Source organism: Dipodomys spectabilis, unplaced genomic scaffold (assembly GCF_019054845.1).
Source record: "Dipodomys spectabilis isolate Male_0828 unplaced genomic scaffold, ASM1905484v1 ptg000173l, whole genome shotgun sequence".
In the NCBI taxonomy this organism is placed as follows: domain Eukaryota; kingdom Metazoa; phylum Chordata; class Mammalia; order Rodentia; family Heteromyidae; genus Dipodomys; species Dipodomys spectabilis.
In genome coordinates, this window is record NW_024870850.1 from 8,472,654 (window position 1) to 8,494,526 (window position 21,873).

Consider the following 21,873-nt stretch of genomic DNA (forward strand, 5'->3'; position numbering starts at 1 on the left):
AACAGATTATCCCACTTACAATGACTCAAAGAAAAGAGTGTTCACTGTTCTGTATAGGTGCTCATTTAATGATTGCCACTTCTGGTTTTCAGTTGGTCCATTGGAGAAAAGAGTTTCAAGGAATTCCCTGCTTGGGATGGCTGTGAACTGCAATCCTCAGATCTCAGCATCCTGAGTAACTAGGATCACAGGCATGAGGCACCAGCACCCTGCCATTGATGCTGTTTTGATAACTGAGGTCCAGACCTTCAATATGATTGTGATAGTCCCTCTGCAGTACTCAGAAAGAGTTTAGAATAATACAGGTATTGTAGTTTGGGAAAGAACTTAACAGTATCAGAGCCAGTACTGTATGGGTAGAACGAAAAAAAAATTTTGGTTACCCATTCTGGTAACAAAGCATAACTATAAGAAAGTATAAAACATAGGGAACTGAAGCATTCACACAAGTGGTGAAATAAATATTACTGCGCTGTCCTACAATCTGGCTACCCAAAACCATTATGTTGATATTTTTGAGGAAGTGGTGGTATTTCCAAGACTCTTCATGTATCAAATACATCAGTACTTACTGGGTAGAGATGCTTCTGTCTTTAGACACAACCAAGGAGTAAAGAACCAAGGATCTCTTCAAGCCTAGTGCATAGGGAAAGAAGCTCAGCCTCCATCCTCAGGACTGACAGACCAGGAGCGGGCTAGTGCCAGCCTCTGTTCCAGAGGACTGCAGCTGTCCAGGAGATGCTCAAGTGAAGGTGGGAAAGGATGGACTCATCATTAACCTTAGGAAAATCAATCTTCAGAGCTCACAGTTAGCCAACTTCTGCATCTTATTGGACCAAATGACTAAGGACTTCCAAACAGAAATGGAAGAAGAGAAAAGAGACGAATAGCCACACTCGAGTTTTGGAGGAGATATCGTTAGATATGCTGGTAAAAGGTAGTGTGTCCTTTCTTCCATTGCTTCATTTTCTGCTTATTTTTTAAGATCCAGTGATGTTCAATCTCTATTTGATTGGACTAAATTACATGTCATAATCATAAACAAGTAAACAAAGTAGACAAGTAAACAAGACCCAAGAAATAAAGGACCTGTTCTTACTTTTCATATAATTTCTAAATCACTCTGCGTTCTTGACCGCATATAAGCTGAATAGGCATGCACATCTGAGGGAAGCCAGGAGGGGGGCAAAGAAGTGGAGGAAAATGGGTGAAAAAAATACAGCAGAGGGCCCATCAGCGGCACTGGTCATTGATGAAAGTGAACTAAGCAACTCAACAGATTATGGGAGGGAGGGAATGAGAGAGAAAAAGGAAACAGCTGATACTGAGCAAAAGGAAAGAAATGTACATATCACCCAATTTGGAAGAAACAGATTTATTGTTAAAGTCTGTAGAATTCATAAGCTTTGTAGATCAAGACGATGACAAGATGCATTGGGAAGGTTAAAATGTGTTAGTGACTTTAGCTAAGTATCATTATGCCACAATAGTGTGAAATTTATGTAATTACATAATCTCAAAAAAGAAAATGTGTTACTCTTAAAATATGGACTAAAACCTTAGGTAATGTGTATTAAATTTTCACATTCTTGTGGAAATCTATTATTAAATTCATTTTGAATTTCTATATTAGACACGTAATTTTTTGCGAGCCAGACACCAGTGGATCTCTTAAAAGGCTTGGATCTGAGGATTACAGTTCAAAATTAGCCTGTACAGAAACATCTATGAGACTTCACCTCTAACTTGCAAGTAAAAATATAGGACAGGAGGTATTTGTCAAATGCTAAAATGCCACATGTGTATTACAAAGCCAAGAGAAGGAGCTTGGGGCCCTGACTTCCAGGGCTGATACACACACACAAACACACACACACACACACACAGAAACACACACACACACACACACACACAGAGACGTTTTTCATATTGAAAACATAAATTCATATTTAATTCCCTTTACTTTTGCCATCCAACTCCAATAAACGTCAATCCTGTATTTAAATTTTTTAAAGAAAAAGCAAGTGGTTTCATTTCTCACTAGGGTCTATGGATGCCACAGTGAGCAGTGCCAATGATGGCAAAGGCTCAACAGAAACACGGAGAAAAGAAAGGGTGAAGAAAGACAGACAGACAGACAGAATAGCCAATATATTAAAGCTACACAATCATTAAATGAAAATCATCCCAAACTGTGAGAGCAGGAGAACAAAAGAAAAAAGCCCACGCGTGGCAGGTGAGACACCTCAACCCAGAGAGGGGGCCAGAATAGCAGGAATAGACTATGGATCACACCTGTGCCCCCTGGGCCTGCTGCTCAGGATCTGCCCCGTGTTGTTGTTGCTGAATCTGCGCCCAGACACGGGCAAGGCCCTGCGGTATTCCAGAACCACATGCAGTCCCTCATGCTCAAGGGCCAAGTCTCCTTCCTATGATGCTCACTGCCCCATGCCCCAGGGCATGCTAAGAGTATACTTCACCTTCTAGAGCAGGACCCTGAGCCCCATCTTCCCCCAGAGGCGCCAAACCAACAATTTAATGACACATCTAAACCTCCTTGTAAAAGAGCAGCAAGATAAACCCCAATCCAGTAGACAGAAAGAAATAATTAAAATTAAATCAGAATTCAACGAATAAGAATAAAAACACCATAGAAAGAATCAACCCTCTGTTAGCAAATCTTATCAGAAAAAGAAGAGAACACACCCAAATAAATAAACTCAGGGATGAGAATGGAAACCACCACAGAAAAAAAAAAAAACAAGATTCAGAACGTTATAATGGAATACTTCTCAAAACTTTATGCTAATAAGTTTGAGAACTTAGCAGAAATGGTCCTTTTCCTTGCAAATATCGACATGCCGAAACTAAACCAAAACGAATTAAACCATCTTAACAGGCCCATATCAAGCATTGAAATAGAAACAGCAATAAGAGACCTCCTAATAAGAAAAGAAAAGGACCAGATGGATTTAGAGAGGAATTCTACAAGGCCTTCAAAGCAGAGTTCACACCAATACACCTCCAACTCTTCAATGAAATTTAAAGAGAAAGTTGACTACCGAACACATTCAAAAAAATTTGACCAATAGACTTCAACAATTCATCCAAAAAATCATACAGCACGATCATACAGGATTCATTCAGGGATACAAAGCTGGTTAATATAATTCATCACATCAACAAGAGCAAGGATAAGAACCACATGGTTATCTCAATAGGTGCAGAAAAGGCATTTGAGAAGATCCAACACTCCTTTATGATGACGATTCTGAAAAATTAGGAATCCAGGGAACAGTCTTCCACAATACAGTAAAGTCTGTATATGACAAACCTACAGCCAGCATTATAGTTAATGGTGGAGAACTAAAGCCATTTCCTCTTAGCTCAGGAGTGAGAAAAGGATGGCTACTCTCTCCACTTCTCTTAAATTTAGTATTAGAATGCCTACGTAGAGCAATAAGACAAGATGCAAACATAAAAGGAATCCAAATAGGGAAAGATGAAGTAAAACTCTCCCTCTTTGCAGATGACATGATTTTGTATTTAAAGAACCCCGGACTCCACTCCCAAATTACTCAAGCTGATTCAAAACTTTGGCAAAGTAGAAGGGTATAAAATTAGCCCTCAAAAAAGCAATGGATTCTCTGTATTCCAACAATGGGAAAAGCGTAGCTGAAATCAGGAAAGCTACTCCATTAGTTAAATAGCCACACAAAAAATAAAATACCTAGGAATTAACTTAACCAAAGAAGTGAAGGACCTTTATGATGAAAAATTTGAAAAACCTGAAAACGGAAATCAAAACAGAACTTAGAAAGTGGCAAAAACTCTCATGCTCCTGGATTGGAAGGATCAACATAGTGAAAATGGCAGTACTTCCTAAGGCTATCTACAAATTCAATGCAATACCTATAAATATTCCAACCTCATTCTTCAAGGAAATAGAAGAGGCAATCCAAACATTCATACAGAACAATAAAAGACCCCAAATAGCAAAAAACAATCCTCAACAGTAAGAACAGTGCTGGAGGAATATCAACACCAAATTTCAAACTCTACTATAAAGCCATAGTAATCAAAACAGCTTGGTACTGGCACAATAACAGACCTCAAGACCAATGGAATAGAAATGAAAACCCAGAAATGAACCTACAGGCGTATATCCATCAAATCTTTGATAAGGGAGCTAAAAAAATAGAGTGGAGGAAAGACAGCCTCTTCAGTAAATGGTGCTGGTAAAATTGGTTAACTACTTGTAGAAAACTAAAGCTAGATCCTTATATATCACCCTGCACCAGAATCAACTCCAAATGGATCAAAGACCTTGGAGTCAAAGCAGACATTCTGTAAACATTACAGGATGGAATAGGAGAAACACTAGGTCTCCTTGGTACTGGCCAAAATTTTTTTAATAGAGACCCAGAAACACAACAAATCAAAGAAAGGTTGGACAAATGGGATTGCATGAAATTGCAGAGCTTCTGTATGGCAAAGGACATAGCTAGAAAGATCAATAGAAAGCCCAAGGATTGGGAGAAGATCATAACTAGCCACACATCGGACAAGGGTCTCATATCTAAAATGTACTTGGAACTCAAAAGATTAAATCCCCCAACAACAAACCCTCACAGAAACAACTGCTTAATAAACAACTGGTCTAAAGACTTACAGAGAAACTTCTCTGAAGAGGAAAGAAGGATGGCTAATAGACACATGAATACATGTTCAGCCTCCCTAGCCATAAAAGAAATGCAATTCAAAACAACATTGAGAAACCACCTCACCCCAGTTAGAATGACTATAATCAAGAACTCTAATAACAACAGATGCTGGAGGGGATGTGGACAGAAGGGCAGTTTACTGCATTGTTGGTGGGAATGTAAACTTGTTCAAGCACTTTAGAAAGTAGTATGGAGGTTCCTCATAAGACTCCATATAGAGCTCCTCTATGACTCAGCAATCCCAGTTTTGGGCATTTACCCAACTGATCACAAACAAGTCCATACTAAAGCTCCCAACACAACAATGATTATTGCAGTATTTTTACCATAGCTAAGATATGGAGCCAGCCCAGATGCCCCTCCGTAGATGAATGGATCAAGAAACTGTGGTATACATACACAATGGAATTCTATTCTTCCAACAGAAAGAATGGCATTGCCCCCTTTGTTAGGAAATGGAAAGACTTGGAAAAATTATATTAAGTGAAGTAAGTCAGGCCCAAAGAGATATAGGTCCCAAAGTTTCCCTTCTTTGCAATAACTAGTACATGTCTGAGACAAACAGAAACTGTCAGACAGGTTGATGTTAGGTGAAATTAACCCAAAGATAAGGATTCAATGTTTTTTTTTTTTTTCTTGCTTGCTATTGTTTCCAGAAAAGGCAAACTGCATACATGCAGGAGAGGGAAGAGCATGGAAAAGACAGAGGAAAAGGAAAAAGAGAAAGAAAGAGAAGGGGACTTGTGCTGAGCCAGGACCACAGCGGATGTGGAAATGACCACAGAGTCTGTGGAACTTCTCACTGTCCTATGGAGGCGTGACCAGGGTGGTTCAGGAAGTGACATCTGTGGATGAAGGAGTGACCAGAGAGTGTGGGGTCCACTACTGAATCACAGTCAGGTGACTGACAGCTGATTACTGGTTTCAGACAGGTGAAGAGGAAGTGGGGAGGGCCTGTTCTCTTGGGCAGATTTAACAGAAATAGAGTAATAGATGAAGAAAACAGGATAAATGTTTCTCTTCTGAGCCAGCCACAGGTGGCTCATACCGATAATCCTGGGTATAGAAGCAACAAAGATTTCTACCTCAGAACCCAAGTCAGGCTAGGCCCCAGCACTGATGCTCTTGCAAGGTCTTGCTGGCTACCAATATCAAATAGCATTTGCATCTTTACCTTTCCAACTTACATTTGCCAAGCCCTTCCTCATAAATATATGCACCCAGTTCACCAGACCAGCCACCATGGTGAACTCTGGGCAGAGCAGGATCCTATGTTGTGACCTTGATTTCACTTCTATTATGAGAAACTAATAGAGAAGACGGGTAGGGAGACATGGACAGAGCTGGCACCACACAGTTGTACAAGTGGTAACAAGAATTACCAAAGCACTCTGGACATGAGGGGGACACAGCAGAGCAAGACCCATCCATACACCCACAGCTACCAGGATCCTCAGTGGGCAAGCCTGCTATGTTCCCAGAAAGTCACAGATCATAGAACATCTCTGTGTCTAACAGTGGACCACCACAATATATTGATAGGTGCAGTCTGATGGTCAACGACATGCAAGCACTGAAGAAGTTTAAGTTTCAGAGTGCTAATATCCAATTGGATATGTGCATTGACCTTGAAGTATTGATCTGTAATAGTTGAATTCAGGGAGAATGTTGGTAACACCAGCAGCAGTAAATAAATACCTTGACCACTTCTGGATACTAATGCATGTGCAGCTGGAATGGAAACTTGAATGGTTCATTTCAGCAAACTTCTGTGGCTCACTTGGCCCTGGATTGTGAGGCTGCCCATCCTTATGTTTGACGGTGCTCCAATAACTCTTATTGGGCCTTTTCTGGCCATGGCATTCTATGACCATTTGACCTTCACATGGCATCTTCTGGTGTCATCCATTCCCCTCATCCCTAGTGACCCTTGATTGGTTGTGCTTTTTCTGTTCAACTTTTTGCTTTCAAACAAATTTGTGAACAATCAACAAGAAAGGAATCCATTCCTGGAGTATCATTATCTACAGTCTTGGATGAAATCACAGTCCTGAGGAAGTGGAGAGGAAGATTGTACACATGTTTTCTAACTACTGTTTTGACCTTGAAGCCAGACCCCAGATGCAGAGCCAGAGGGCAGAATGGGCTCTGTATTCCTCTAGGACAGAGGAGGCCATCCAGGTAATAAGAAGCCACAAAAACTGAAGATCCATTTAGACACCTGTTTGACACAGAAATCAGAGTCTGCATCCAGAATCACAGCTCCAGGTCAAAGCGGCAGCAATGTTCCCTGTGACTCTAACACTGCTTCTCCAGCATCCACACCTGATCAGTTCCTCTGAAGACAGCAGACGGATTTGCACAGAGAAATCTGTGGTATGCAGCAGGGGACATGTGGTCATTGTTGGATTTTACCCCCTCTATTCTTGGGAATTGTTCATTCAAAGCTTGAATGACCCTACCCTGCAGCAACAGAACATTCAGTAAGTGATTTCTTGGCTTTCCTTAAATTGTGAATTTTCTCTTTGGGTTACATTCAGAGGTGGGGGAATTTTGGAAACAATCACTGATGTCCTCTGCATCTTCTACATTTCCCTCACTACAACAGCTCTACTTCATTTCAGATTTTCCTGATGAATATTATTCTTTCATCCAAAGGTAAAGAGTTTTCTGTCTGTCTTCCATTCCACTCCCCTTTCCAGCGATGTCTGACCACCCCACCATCACTGTGTCTCCTCCACTCATCACTGTAACTCAAGGTCACTGGGGTGACCAAGAGTCCATACGGACACTAATGAGCAATGTCCCCATCCATAGTGCAAAGTCCAAGGACTCTTCAATCAATTCTGTACTTTACACTTTTCAAAACAGGACCAATGTTTGGACCTCCTTCATAGCAACTTTTGTTAGGGTGGACATGCAATTTCTGCTTCTGGAATTATTTTGTGTCAGCAAAGCTCTGGGAATGGGGAGCTGCTGGTCAGATCAGTAATAAGAGATTCAAGACATGTTTGATTTTTTCCCCTTAATTAATGTAAGTAAACATCTGCCCTGATGTCCATGTCTTGGCCTGTGTCCCATGTCATTCCCAGAAGCTCTGCTTCCATTCCTTGTCCTCCAACATCTTTCCAGGCTTATTTATTTTTCCCTAATCATAACTTCCTAAACTACATTTGAATGTTTTTTTCATATCTATTGGCAGTAATGGGGCTTCAACTCTGAGCTTCGATGCTGCCCCTGTGTTATTCAGCTTAAGACAAGCGCTCCAGTGCTTGTGCCACTTCCTATTTTTTGGTGGTTTATTAGAGATAAGAGTCTCATGAACTCTAATGCCTTTGATGGCTTTGGACACTGATCCTCAGATCTCAGCCTCCTGAGTAACTAGAATGACAGGCGTGAGCAAAGATGCCTGACTTTTTCATATTTTATACACACTTTCATTCATGCATTTGACCCAGATGAGCTCACTACTTTCAGATCTACATAATTCTCTGTAAACTAGAGAAGTCATGGATGAATCTTCTCAGACAAGTTGTGTGGAAACATCCTGTTTGAGGTTGGTTTAGGAGAGGAATACTTTATTAAATAAGAGATATGTGAGGGATATTGAAGCAACTGATCCTGTTGAGGAACTGAGTGAGAAAGATGGGGCTCATGTGTAAACCTAGCATTAGAAACGTACCCCATGGGAGGTGGGAGATGTCAGAGCTATCCTCTTCTCTGTCCATTCACTAATTGGGCTGTGGATTTGTGTGTGTGTGTATGTGTGTGTGTGTGTGTGTGTGTGTGTGTGTGTGTGTGTGTGTGTGTGCATGTTCACACATACTCTGATACTCAGGCGTCATCCCAAGTCCTGATGGCTGTCCCTTAGCATTTTTTCTGTCATGACTGGCACTCTACCACTTGACCCACAGCTCTGCACCAGTTTCTGTTGAGTTGCTTGCACATAAGACTCTCACAGACATTCCTGGCCAAAGTAACTACAAAACATAATTCTCCTATATCAGCCTCCTTAGTAGTTATAATTACAGGCCTTATCCACCAGTTCCCAATTCATATTTAGTATAACTGACATTCTAGCTGTCAAGCCTGAGAGTTAAATTGTACACAAGGACATCAGCAAACATCCATGAGAGTTGAGATTCTATGAGAATTTCCCCAAAATGATTACAATGAATTCTAGGAGAACTCATTGTTCTGGAACATTCTTGATTCATATTGGCATGTGGTACCATCTGGCCTTTGAAATGTCTCTGAATTACACCAGTGGTCTGGCTTTGTGCCTGTCTTTCCAGAAATTCCAGGCAGGCTTCAGTGTTCCTGAGTCTGTAGTGACTTCCACAATGGCACCACTAGAGGGAGCGCAGGCCTTGAGGGAAATCAGCTGTGAGGTGATAAACCACTTCAGTACCAGAGAAAAGCAAAGGCAATTTTGGTGACAAATACTCTGTGGTTCTAAAAACTTCAAGAGAACTTTAATGAGTCGTGGGTCCAAGTATGCCTCCTCTTGGGTGCACAGGGGGAACATATGCCTCGTCCACAGGGAATGGCCTTGTGAGTGGATTCTGCCTAGCAGTGGCAAGATCTGTGTGCCTTTGTCACAGCTGTGGACACCAGAACTCTATTACACCTGGAATACCAATCTGCAGGGTCACCAAATCAGATGAAGGTTAATGAAGTTTCCCTCGAAAATAGGGACTCTTCACTTGGGATCCTGGACTTTGATCACAGAAAAAAAAATTCTAGACAAGTCACAACAGTAAGAAAATGTGGCAGAGCTTTCCTGAGTAAGGAAGCAAACAAGCAAGCAGGTAGACAAACAGGAAGCAGAAAGGCAAAGACACACTCTAACTGAGGAGAGACACACAGCTCTTGGGCTGCCAGGGGTATTCATATGGTAAAGGTAGGAGTTCTCACTTCAAAGTTATGCAAACATATGTGTCTCACTTTTGTTCTAATCATTCCTGGTGTTAAACTTTCTGAGTTTCTGTATGTTTTGGGCATTCTTTCCAGATGATTATCCTTGAGGGAAGGTGTGCTGTTGTCTATATTTGGGGTAGGATGTTGCTAAAGTTTGGGGGAGCATCTTGGAGGAAGGCGTACATACAACAAGACAACTGCTATTTCATATGATGAGAAATGCATCTCTCAGGAAGGAATGCAACCTGTCGTCTATCTTTGAAGTAAAGATAGTAGCCCTGTGTTTCTAAATCACATGTTTCTAAGTGGCCTTCTCTAGGACTCATTTTTCCGATAATTTATCCAGCTTCTTTTTGTGCTCAATGACTTTGGTCCCATAATCTTTTTTTTTAAGTTATTTCTTGCCTTTTCTTTTTTCTTTTCTTTATTTATTGTGAAAATACTGTACAGAGGGGTTACAACTACATGGGCAAGATAATGAGTACATTTCTTACCAAGTATTGTAGCCTCCTCCTTTGTTTCCCCTTCCCATCCCTTCCTATGCTCCCCCCACTCCCCAGTTCTCCCCCCCCCCCCCCGCACGGAGGTTGTAAAGTCCGTTTTCGACATAAGGACTTGTACATCTCATTGTTGCAATGGATCCAACTGTATCCCTATTTAAATGATTTGTTTTTCCCCTTCCCCTCCACAAATTATACCGATAGGAAATAAAGTGAAAGAAGGAGTTATACTGTGGGGGAGGGACATACAAAGAAACAAAGAAATAATCTTATAAATGTGTTAGGAACAATCACATGAAAGAAAAAAACATTTGAATCCATATCTTAGGGTTCATTTCCCTAACATCAACTTATCTGACCTTTTCTGCTTGACTCAGACATATACTAGATATTGCAAATAAGGGAAACCATGGGACCTATGTTTCTTTGGGCTTGGCTTACTTCACTTAATATAATTTTTTCTAAGCCTTTCCACTTCCTAAAAATTGGAGCAATGTCATTCTTTCTGATGGAGGCATAGAATCACATTGTGTATATATACCACAATTTTTTGATCCATACATCTACTGAGGGGCATCTGGCTTGATTCCATATCTTAGCTATAGTAAATAATGCTGCAATAAACATAGTCATGCTGGTAGCTTTATTACGGTCTTGTTTGTAAGCATTTGGGTAAATGCCCAACAGTGGGATTGCTGGGTCAGAGGGGAGCTCTATGTGGAGTCATTTGAGGAACCTCCATACTGCTTTCCAAAGTGGTTGAACAAGTTTACTCTCTCACCAACAATGCAGTAAGGTTCCCTTCTGTCCACATCCCTTCCAGCATCTGTTGTTTTTAGAGTTCTTGATTTTAGCCATTCTAGCTGGAGTGAGGTGGTATCTCAATGTTGTTTTGATTTGCTTTTCTTTTATTGCCAGAGAAGTTAAGCATGTGTTCATGTGTCTATTGGCCATCCTTCTTTGCTCTTCAGAGAAGATTCTCTTTGAGTATTTAGCGCACTTGTTTCCTGGGCAGTTGTGTCTTTAAAGATTTGTTGTTGGGGGATTTAATTTTCTGAGTTCAAGGTATATTTTAGATATGAGACCCTTGTCCGTTTTGTGGCTAGTGATGATCTTCTCCCAATCCTTGAGCTTTCTATTGATCTTTCTAGCTGTGTCCTTTGCCATGCAGAAGCTCTGCAATTTCATGCAATCCCATTTGTCCAACCTTTCTTTGTTTTGTTGTGTTTCTGGGTCTCTACTAAAAAATTTTTGGCATGTGCCAAGGAGACCTAGGGTTTCTCCTATTCCATCTTGTAATGGTTTCAGAGTGTCTGCTTTGACTCCGAGGTCGTTGATTCATTTGGAGTTGATTCTGGTGCAGGGTGATATACAAGGATCTAGCTTTAGTTTTCTACAAGTACTTTAACAATTTTGCCAGCACCATTTACTGAAGAGGCTGTCTTTCTTCCATTCTATTTTTTTATCTCCCTTATCGAAGATTAGATGGCTGTAGGTCTGTAGGTTCATTTCTGGGTTTTCAGTTCTATTCCATTGGACCTGAGGTCTGTTCTTGTGCCAGTACCAAGCTGTTTTGATTACTATGGCTTTATAGTAGAGTTTGAAATTTGGTATTGATATTCCTCCAGCAGTGTTCTTTCTGTTAAGGATCATTTTTACTATTCGGAGTCTTTTATGTTCCATATGAATTTTTGGATTGCTTCTTCTATTTCCTTGAAAAATGAGGTTGAAATTTTGATAGGACCGCAATGAATTTGTAGATAGCCTGGGGAAGTATTGCCATTTTCATGATGTTGATCTTTCTAATCCAGGAGCATGAGAGTTTTTGCCACTTTCTAAGTTCTATTTTGATTTCCTTTTTCTAGTTTTTAATATTTTCATCATAGAGGTCCTTCACTTCTTTGGTTAAGTTAATTCCTAGGTATTTTATTTTTTGTGGGGCTATTATGAATGGAGTTGCTTTCCTAATTCCAGCCACACTTTTCTCATTATTGGCATACAGAAAAGCCATTGATTTTTTGAGGGTTAATTTTATACCCTGCTACATTGCCACAGTTGTTAATCAGCTTGAGTAATTTGGGAATGGAGTCTATGGGATTCTTTAAATATAAGACCATGTCATATGCAAAGAGGGAGTGTTTTTCTTCTTTTTTCCCTATTTGGATCCCCATTATGTTTGCATCTTGTCTTATTGCTGTAGCTAGGCATTCTAATACTAGATTGAAGAAAGAGTGGACATCCTTGTCTTGTTCATGAGTTAAGAGGATATGGCTTTAGTTTTTCACCATTAAGTATAATGCTGGCTGTAGGTTTGTCATATACAGCCTTTATTGTATTGAAGAATGTTCCACGGATTCCTAATTTTTCCAGAACCTTTATCATAAAGGAGTGTTGGATCTTGTCGAATGCTTTTTCTGCATGGTCCCTTAATCTTAAGATATGTAGATGGATGAAAACCTCTCTATTTACTGTGAGCTTCCCAAACCTCATTTGTTACTAATCTATTCTACTCCACTTTCCCCTAAATGATTTCATTCCCTTAATATAAAGGGAAGTAGATGGACAAGCTTTAAGCTTGAGTTTTTGAATTCCTGGCATGCATTAACCAGGCCTCATTTTCCTTAGTCTGTCCGGCCTGAGTACAGCATCCTCAGTCCACTGCAATCAAGACCAATACAGTGCTAGGTGAGCACTAAGATTGCCTCAGGTTGAATGTGGTAGAGGTGCATTCATGGGCCAAGATGGCCACAACCATACACAATTAGTGATAGCTAGAATAGAATTCAGACTGTCTGGTGGTAGACGACTCACAGGTACTGAGATGATTATAGAGCTCTGCCAGAGGCTGTCCTGGCTATGGGGTGATGGCAAAGTTCTAGTGCTATCATATGGCCCACACTAAGCTATGGGACAAGATCACCATCTTAATTCCCTGTATCCAACCCATGGGAAGTAGAATGGAGAACCATGCTGTGTCACAGCAGCTTGGTAAAGTTTGTAATGGAAGACACAGCTGGGCACCGGTGGCTGATGCCTGTAATCCTAGCTACTTAGGAAGCTGAGATCTGAGTACCAGTGTTCAAAGCCATCCCAGGCAGGAAAATCCATGAGACTTTTATCTCCAATTAAACGTCAGAAAGCCAAAAGTGGCATTGTGGCTCAAGTGGTAGAGCACTAGCCTTGAACTGAAAAATTCAGGGACAGATCCATGGCCTAGAGTTCAAGCACTAAAACTGACAAAATAAAAAAAAGCAGGCCACAGGGCCATCTTGGTGAACACTGCTATATACTCAGACTCAATCTCCCATCCAGAAAGCCAAACTGTCAGGTGTCCCACACTCCAGCTAATGCTGATATAGACCAGTGCACATTAGTTTCCTAGAGCAACCTACGTTTCTGCTTGGTTCCGTGTTGAGCACTATCTTTCTAGGGCAATGGTCTCTGAGATTCTTCACTGTGCACAAGACTGGGACTGAGTCAGATGTCAACAGAGTCACATAGCAACAGTGCCTTCGCAAGGCTAAGCAAGAAGATAGGTGTCAGCCTACTTCAACCATGGTGGAAACTGATGGAAATGGCATTTGGGTCTGCCTCAGTGACCTTCCAACATCTCCTGAAAGATTCTAGCAGATGCTTGGGTGCTAGCATCAAACAGTGCTTTTAGTTTATTCTGGATTATTAGTCCAATCATGACATGCCTGACACAGGGTTCTAAGAAAAAACTCTGAAGCACTCTGCCCTGCTCACTAGGAGATTGTTTCCCATACCTGCTGTCATTGACAAGATTGGAGGAGGGAGGGTGTGGCAGTGTCTTCCTTCTCTGTCCTAAACCAGTTCCATAGGAGCAATCTAAATGTCTGGACACAAGAGTAGAGACTATAACCACTTCCCCAGCACTCGTTCCAAGATACAGGGATGAGATTTAACTTTAATTCTCTCCCTCCCGGCAATGTTGAGGGGTTTCTGTCCATAATGAGGTAGTAATGCTGTTGACTGGGAGGAACATGGAGGCAGCTTCTTTCTTCCTTTTCTCACACATCTTTATCTGTTGTTTTGTTCCCCTAGAGAAGTACCCTCCGGTCCACACCCCATGACTCTCATCTCTTCTTTGTTAGGTGAGGCAAGCTTCAGGTTCTCTCTCCCTCAGATGCCATCTTGCACTGCTTCTGAGTAATCCCCTTGAATGATGGCATTCTCTAAGTCAGCTTAGTGTGCCTCTACGATATGAAATGAATTGAATTGCTTTGTTTTCTTTAATGTCCTCACAAGGTAAGATTCAGGTCTTTGCAGAAGGGTGCACCATCGGCAAAGTCTGGCAAGAGAGTGCAGAGACAAGGCAGCCTGTTTGCTATTTACTCCTGAGACAGCAGGCACTGCCTCTCTGCTCATATTAGTCGAACTCAGGTGGACAATCTGCTCCCAATTTGAATTGTATTTCTTAAGAATTTTTTCATATGCACAGCTAATTCAAGGTATTTAATGATTTGGGGTGTGAGCTGGGCATGCCCCTGTGTTCCAACAGACAGCAGTATTTTTCACATAGACATATGTGCAAGAGAGGAAAAGACACCTTGCTCATCCCCCCCTCCTCTCTACAATCTCAGAAGAACAGTCACTTCATGTATGCTGATCAAGTCCTGTATAGGAGCTCTCTCAATTCTAAGACTCCAATTTAGAATACCATCCTGTTGGAAGATAGGATCTACACATACTACTGTGGGTAGAGATAAGCACTTGATTCAAAAAGAAGTCATGAGATTTGCAGTTAATCATTTGTGATAAGCATATACCTACCCAAAATTTGTGACCTTTTTGCAGGATCAACTTAAAGAAATACCAATTGCTTCTCACCCTGCTGCTGGCTGTGGAAGAGATCAACAAGAATCCCCATCTGCTACCCAACATGACTCTGGGGTTTGAGATCTATACAGCACATTACTCAGGTACTGATCTGTTAGAGGATCCTCTCATCTGGCTGTCTGGGAAAAATAAAAACAGCCCCAATTACACCTGCAGAAGAGACAGCAAAGCTTTAGCAGGACTCACAGGAACCTCAAGCACATCTGTTCCAATCGGGACACTGCTGGACCTCTACCAACTTCCACAGGTGAGGCTGGGAGAGGTGGGCAGATGTGAAACTATGTCCACATGGACTCTGTCCTGGACAGGCTGAAGAGGTATTATCATGAACCCTTCCAAATGCATAATCTCACAGGGAAAAGACTCCAAAAGTTGGTGGAACATACACATTTTCTTTGCTCTAAATAAAAGGAGAGGTTTTAAGAAAGGAAAGGATGACCCAAAGCTCTGAGCCTTAACCATACATGTATGCAAAGTGCTTGGAACATGGGAGATGACTTTGCAAATGGGATAAGCAAACTTTTGTTCCCATCCTTCCCAGTTTTTGTTTAGCTTACATCAGGACTGAGACTTGCCTATTACCATCCTCTTCCTGGTGTTGTGTTCATTTTTTCCCTGTAGTTCATTTTTGGGGCTTTTGATCCTCTCCTGAGTGACCATGGAAAGTTTGGGACTGTCTATCAGATGGCAGCCAAAGACTCAGATCTAGCCCTGGCCATGGTCTCTTTGATGCTTCATTTCGGCTGGACCTGGGTGGGACTGTTCATCACTGAAGACAACTATGGTGTGTGGTTCCTCTCAGAATTGAGAGAAGAGATGGGCAAGAGTAGAGTCTGTTTTGCCTTTGAGAACATGATCCCTTACAATGCCTTTACAGATTACTCAGATGATCTGTCCACGTATTGCCAGCTAATGGACTCATCAACCAATGTGATTATCATTTATGGGGACAGTAAATTTCTACTAAGCTTTATTGTTAAATTTGGGCACATTTTAATTACAAGGAAAGTGTGGGTCATGAACTCACCCTATGATGACATCACCATTGGTAAAAGATATTTTCTGATCCACTCCTTCCACGCATCTCTCACCTTCTCTCATCATCATAGAAACACTTCTCTGTTCACCAATTTTATTCTGAAAGGTACCTTGTCAAATAACTTAGGAAATAATTCCCTTCCTAGGTCATGGATTCAGTCTGTTTATAGCCTACTGATTAAGTCTGACTGCAGAGACTTGGGGCACTGCTCATACAATGGCACACTCCATTGGTTGCTGAGGCATATTTTTGACATGACCATGTCAGAAGAGAATTACAACATCTATAATGCTGTGTATGCCTTGGCCCACACCCTCCACCAGATGTTTCTTTGTCACATGGAGGAGCCACTAGGGCACAATGGTCAATCAAGGGCATTTCTCTCTTCACAGGTAATGGCTTTGGTTTTGGGTGACCTACTCTAGGCATATAGACTTTCTATAGAAGATTTCATTGCGGATGGAACTAGGTCATCTGGCTCCATTTTGGAAAATATAAGAAACATTGGGCCTGTCATACTCTACATGAGTGAATGTAGAGCTGTGAAGACAATGTTCTTGAAGAACGCTGCATCCATGAAAAGGAAGTGCTGTGTCTTCTGTCCCCATCCACACTATGTGTGGAAAAAGCCGTCCCCTTTTCAATATATCCAAATTGTCCTTGTAACTTCTTAAAATAACAGATCAAGGTGACTAATTCTTGAAAACCTAATATTGTCTGGACACAAGTGGCTCACACCTGTGGCTTACTCCTGACTATAGTTAACTATCAAAAGCCAGAAGTGGAGCTTTGGCTCAATGGATAGAATGCATACTTTGAAAAGAAATTAAAACCACCTCGATTTGAGTGCCTAAGCCCTGAGCTTGTGTCACAGGATAAACACACACACACACACACACACACACACACACACACACACCACAATGAACTAAGTCTTGCTTAAAGTAGTCTTTCATAATTGTCATAAATATTTTACTATCCTACTTAGTTTATTATTCTCCTTATTTCAGACTGACTCTCTGATCACAATCATAAAATAAGTGATTGGAATACAATTGAGAGTCTTTGAGGTCTGTCATATGATAATTCATTATTTTGTTAGATGTAGCTGGAGTTGCATTCCCTTGAAATTGAGTTTCTGCATCCCATCCTGGATACCCAGGTTTTAGAACTTGGTAACGCTTTAGTCTGCTGTGGGCCTGCAATTGATACAGTTGGTTGGATTCCTGTGGTGTGTATGAATCAGGGGATGGGAATGAAGTGTAATCCATTGTTCTGGGGTTCTGTGATAACACTGGGAAGCACTTCACCATACTGTAATGTGTCCCTTTTAGCTGCATCCCTTTTTGAAGAATATCCAATTTACCAATCCTGTTGGAGACCAAGTGGTTTTGAATGAGGAAAGGAAATTGGAGGCAGAATATGACATTAAGAGCTTTTGGAATTTTCCAGAAGGTCTGGGACAAAGGGTGAAAGTTGGCGAGTTTTCTCCATCTAGGCCATATGATCAACAACTGATTTTGTTTGAAAATCTGATAGAGTGGCCCATAGGAATTACCAAGGTGGGTCATTTCTACTTTTTTTACTCTCTCCTTTTTAAAAAAAAGGATTGTTATTAGGAAGTAGTTGTAGAAAGAGCTTACAATTTCCTTAGTCAGGTTACAATCACAATGCTTGTAGACACTGTCACCACATCCTATTTCTCCCCCAGAGTTGGTTGTTTCTAAGCATAATGTCATAATCTATGTATAAATAAGCAATAAGCTTACCCTTTTTTAAAGCTTGTTCAATAAAACTATGGTTCAGTCGTGTACATTTCACCACTTCCTGTTTCTGGAAGTTTCTTACTAACAGATTCATGTAGGGAATAGGGGAACATTTCATTATCAATATGTTGTTCTATGTTTGCATATTGAATATCATAAAAGCTAAATGCCACTTGTGAATCATCTTTCCAACACTGTGACCAAATACCTGAGGGAATCAAATGAGAAGGCAGAAGGGCTTGCTTTGCTTCTGCCTGGAGATTTCAGACCATGCTTGGGTAGATTGTTGCTTTTGGATCCGTGTTGACACAGGTTGTAATGAAAGGAGCATCTGCCAGTGAAGTTCACCCACCTCATGGCAGCTGGGAAGTCAAGGGAGTGAGATGTGAATAACCCTGGATACAACAGCACCTTCAAAACACTTAGCCATGCTTTAGAGTGTTGATTTAAAGTTTCCCCTAGTGATGTTCTTCTTATGAGAGAAAACACATCATCACCTGATACAAGAATGGGATGTAGGGTTAACTCCCATTTCCTAATTTCCTAGAATTAACATCCACCTCTTCAAGGCTCCATGACTTCCTGATAGCGTGAGGGGCTGGATGTCGATTCTCCATATATTCTTCAGGTCATGTTACATGAAACTGTAAGAAGGCTCAATCAATTCATTGGTTGTATGTATTTAAAGATTTTGTTTTTGATGATCTTTTTCCTTAAAGTACTGGAGTGTCTGGGATGTCAGGTAAAAGGATGAATAGTACTACCCTTCATCTGAATGTTCCCAGACTCCTCAGTCTGTCTGCACTGAGAACTGTGGTTCTGGATACAGGAAGGCCTCTGTGGAAGGAAATGCTACCTGTTGCTTTGACTGCATTCTTTGTCCAGAGAATGAGATTTCTAATGCAGACAGGTGAGTCTGTGACTTATAGAGAAATTCCCCATCTCACCTTCTTAACCTTCAGTCCATCCAAACCAGTGGAGTGATATACAATAAAACAGCAGGAACACACATGCACCTTCACCCAAAGTTCTATGACTACCGTTAACCATACTTCTCCTTAGAAGAAACAACCCACTGCCCCTCCATTACAATACCCTGTTCCCCTCTCCTTAGTCACATGTTTTTGTATGTAAAGAAAGTATATAAAAAAGAAAATATCAAGGATTAGTTGTTGATGGTTGAAATGACATGCAAATCTAAATGGAATTGTGGATGTAACAGAATTTCATTTGTGAATGCTCATTGCCACTCTTTCCTAATTAAATGTTATTTTCTATTTAGCACACCTAATAATACAAGGGGCTTTTGGGCTTTTTTGTTTTGTTTTTTTTGTTATGATCACTCCATATCTGACACTGGCACTAGGTTGACTAGCAATTACTCAAATACCATTGATTCAGAAGTAGTTCACCATCTCCATTTCGTGTCTCTTCTCCTTCCTCAAGCTGAGCTTTCTGAGATCCTCTCATATCAGTGGAGGAGCATTGTTCTTTCTTTAATACATTTTTAGTGTTAAAATCCTGTACAGAGTGGTTACATTTACATCGGTAAGGAAATGAGTACATTTCTTATTGAGTATTGTTGCCTCCTCCTTTGTTTTTCTCTTACCATCTCTTCCTTCCAACCTCCCCAACTCCTCCTCCCATAGATCAAATGCTCAGAAAGTTTGTTTGGGGTAAGTAGTAGGTTGAGTTTAGGATTAAAACTTCTTTTTAAATTGAAGTGCTTGGGCTGATTCTATATTTTCCATTATTTCTTGAATGAGTAGCAGAGAGCCAGAGTGGTATGGCCTGTCAAGAATGCAGCAGGATGGCTAGGTAATTATATATTACACCTGTAATCCAAGTGACTCAGGCAATTGAGATTTGAGGATGGAGCTTCATTGCAATGATGAGCAGGAAACTCAGTAAAAATCTTTTCCACAATTAAGCACCAAAAGAGCTGGAATTTGAGCTGTTAGTCAAGTGGTAGAGGGGTAGTTTTGAGAATGAATACTCTGGAAAAATTCCTAGGGGCAGAGTTCAAGCACTGGATGAAAGACAAACAGACAGACAGACAGACAGAAAAAGAAAGAAAAAAGAAAGAAAGAAAGAGAGAGAGACGAGGGTGATGTGAGGTTGTGAGGGAGGGAAGGAAGGAAGCGAAATAAACAGAAAAAAGAGAAAGGGAAGAAGGAAAGAAGAAGAAATGTGTGAAAGAAAGAGAATTCAGGTGAACGTATTTTGATACAGAGAGTTATACTAGTTGGTATTGAGAGCAATACAGGTTAACTGGTGAATCAGGGGAAATGAGCTGCTTAAGTAGAGGAGGATGTGAGGAAAGAGAAATATGGAAACCAGACTAATAGTGATTCTCACTCCTCATCAGACATGGAGCCGTGTGTCAGGTGTGCAGATCATCAATTTGCCAACACCCAGAGAAACCACTGCCTCATGAAAACTGAGGGCTTCCTGGCTTATGAAGACCCCTTGGGCCTGTCCCTGGTCTGCATGGCTCTCTGCTGCTCTGCACTAACAGCTGCTGTTCTTGGGGGGTTTATCAAGCACCAAGACACCCCTATTGTCAAGGCCAATAACCGGGCACTCAGCTACATCCTGCTCATCTCCCTCACCTGCTGCTTCCTCTGCTCCTTGCTCTTCCTTGGCCGTCCCAACACAGCCACCTGCATCCTGCAGCACACCACATTCGCAGTGGTCTTCACCGTGGCTGTCTCCACGGTCCCAGCAAAGATCATCACTGTGCTTCTGGCCTTCACACTCACTGATCCAGGGAGAAGCATGAGACTGTGGCTGTTGTCCGGGGCTCCTAACCTCATCATCACCATCTGCACTCTCATCCAAGTGACTCTCTGTGGTCTCTGGCTGGGAATCTCTCCTCCTTTTGTGGACATAGATGCACACTCTGAACATGGCCACATCATCATCCTGTGCAACATGAGCTCTCTCACCGCTTTCTTTTCTGTCCTGGGATACCTGGGTGCCCTGGCCCTGGCCAGCTTCACTGTGGCTTTTCTGGTCAGGAACCTGCCTGACACCTTCAATGAGGCCAAGTTCCTGACCTTCAGCATGCTGATGTTCTGCAGTATGTGGCTCACCTTCCTGCCTGTCTACCATAGCACCAAGGTGAAGGTCATGGTGGCCGTGGAGGTCTTCATCTTGGCCCCCAGTGGAGGCCTCCTGAGCTGCATCTTTGCCCCCAAGTGTTACATTGTCTTGATAAGACCTGAGAGAAATTCACTGCACAGGTGTAGGGAGAGAACAACTGAAAGAAATAAATCTTAAGATGGACATAAATTTTGTCTAGAATGCTTGGAGGTTCTGAGACAAATCCATACAATTTGGGCAGTCAATAACCATTTGAACTCATTCATTTTGTGGGTTGTGTTAGAGTTAGAGCAAGATTCCAACTAGACTGTCTAAATTTGTATTTCCTCCTGGATATCCTTTGTTTCCTCCAATGTAATCTTCCTTTTATGCTATCAGTCGTCCTTTTAATTACCAATCTACTGTGATTCTTCCTTTCCCTATATGCAGGCTATAATGATGCTTTAATATCACTATATTGCTCAGTTCACTGATATATGAACATTCATTTTGATGAAAGTTTCCATACTTTGATTACAGTTACTTGAGAATATTTTCTGAGCTAGTTGTGTATTTCTGTTCAAATATTTACTGTTCTGCAATATTACTGAGTGTATTTTCCTAGGAAATACCTCTCCCTCTCTCCCTCACCCCCTCTGTACATCTTTCTCTCTCCCTCTCCTCCTCCATACCTTCCTCCCTCCCTCCCTCTCTCCCTCTCTCTTTCTCTCTCTCTCTCTCTCTCTCTCTCTCTCTCTCTCTCTCTCTCTCTCTCTCTCTCTCTCTCTGTCTCTCTCTCTCTCTCTTTCACATTCTCTTTCACCTCCTTCAGAAATTTAGATCAGGGTATTAAGCAGCACTAGTTTCCCATGGGAATCTCTATGAGTACTTTTTTCTGGCAAAAAGGGCCAGGGCATCAACGTGACTTAAGATGAACCACTGGAGGAATAGTTTGATTATTGGTCATTATTCCTCACGGG

The 21,873-nt window shown here is 41.4% G+C and overlaps 1 protein-coding gene across 1 annotated transcript; it reads left to right on the forward strand.

Moving 5' to 3' along the window:
- The first annotated feature begins 6,803 nt into the window (after nt 1–6,803).
- On the forward strand, nt 6,804–21,091 carry LOC122119603 (vomeronasal type-2 receptor 116-like). Its single transcript, XM_042693613.1, has 7 exons — nt 6,804–6,905; nt 7,041–7,207; nt 14,963–15,251; nt 15,626–16,435; nt 17,378–17,605; nt 18,595–18,719; nt 20,158–21,091. Exons 1-7 carry the CDS (start codon nt 6,804–6,806, stop codon nt 21,089–21,091), a joined length of 2,655 nt encoding a protein of 884 aa, XP_042549547.1.
- Nucleotides 21,092–21,873: the final 782 nt, after the last annotated feature.

What these genes read in the sequence shown, in the direction of transcription:
- LOC122119603 (XM_042693613.1), top strand. Translation starts at nt 6,804, where the DNA reads ATGTTTTCTAACTACTGTTTTGACCTTGAAGCCAGACCCCAGATGCAG. An exon ending in GGGCATTTCTCTCTTCACAG is followed by an intron (nt 16,436 to 17,377) that starts GTAATGGCTTTG and finishes TGTCCCTTTTAG; the next exon opens with CTGCATCCCTTTTTGAAGAA. An exon ending in GGCCCATAGGAATTACCAAG is followed by an intron (nt 17,606 to 18,594) that starts GTGGGTCATTTC and finishes GAATGTTCCCAG; the next exon opens with ACTCCTCAGTCTGTCTGCAC.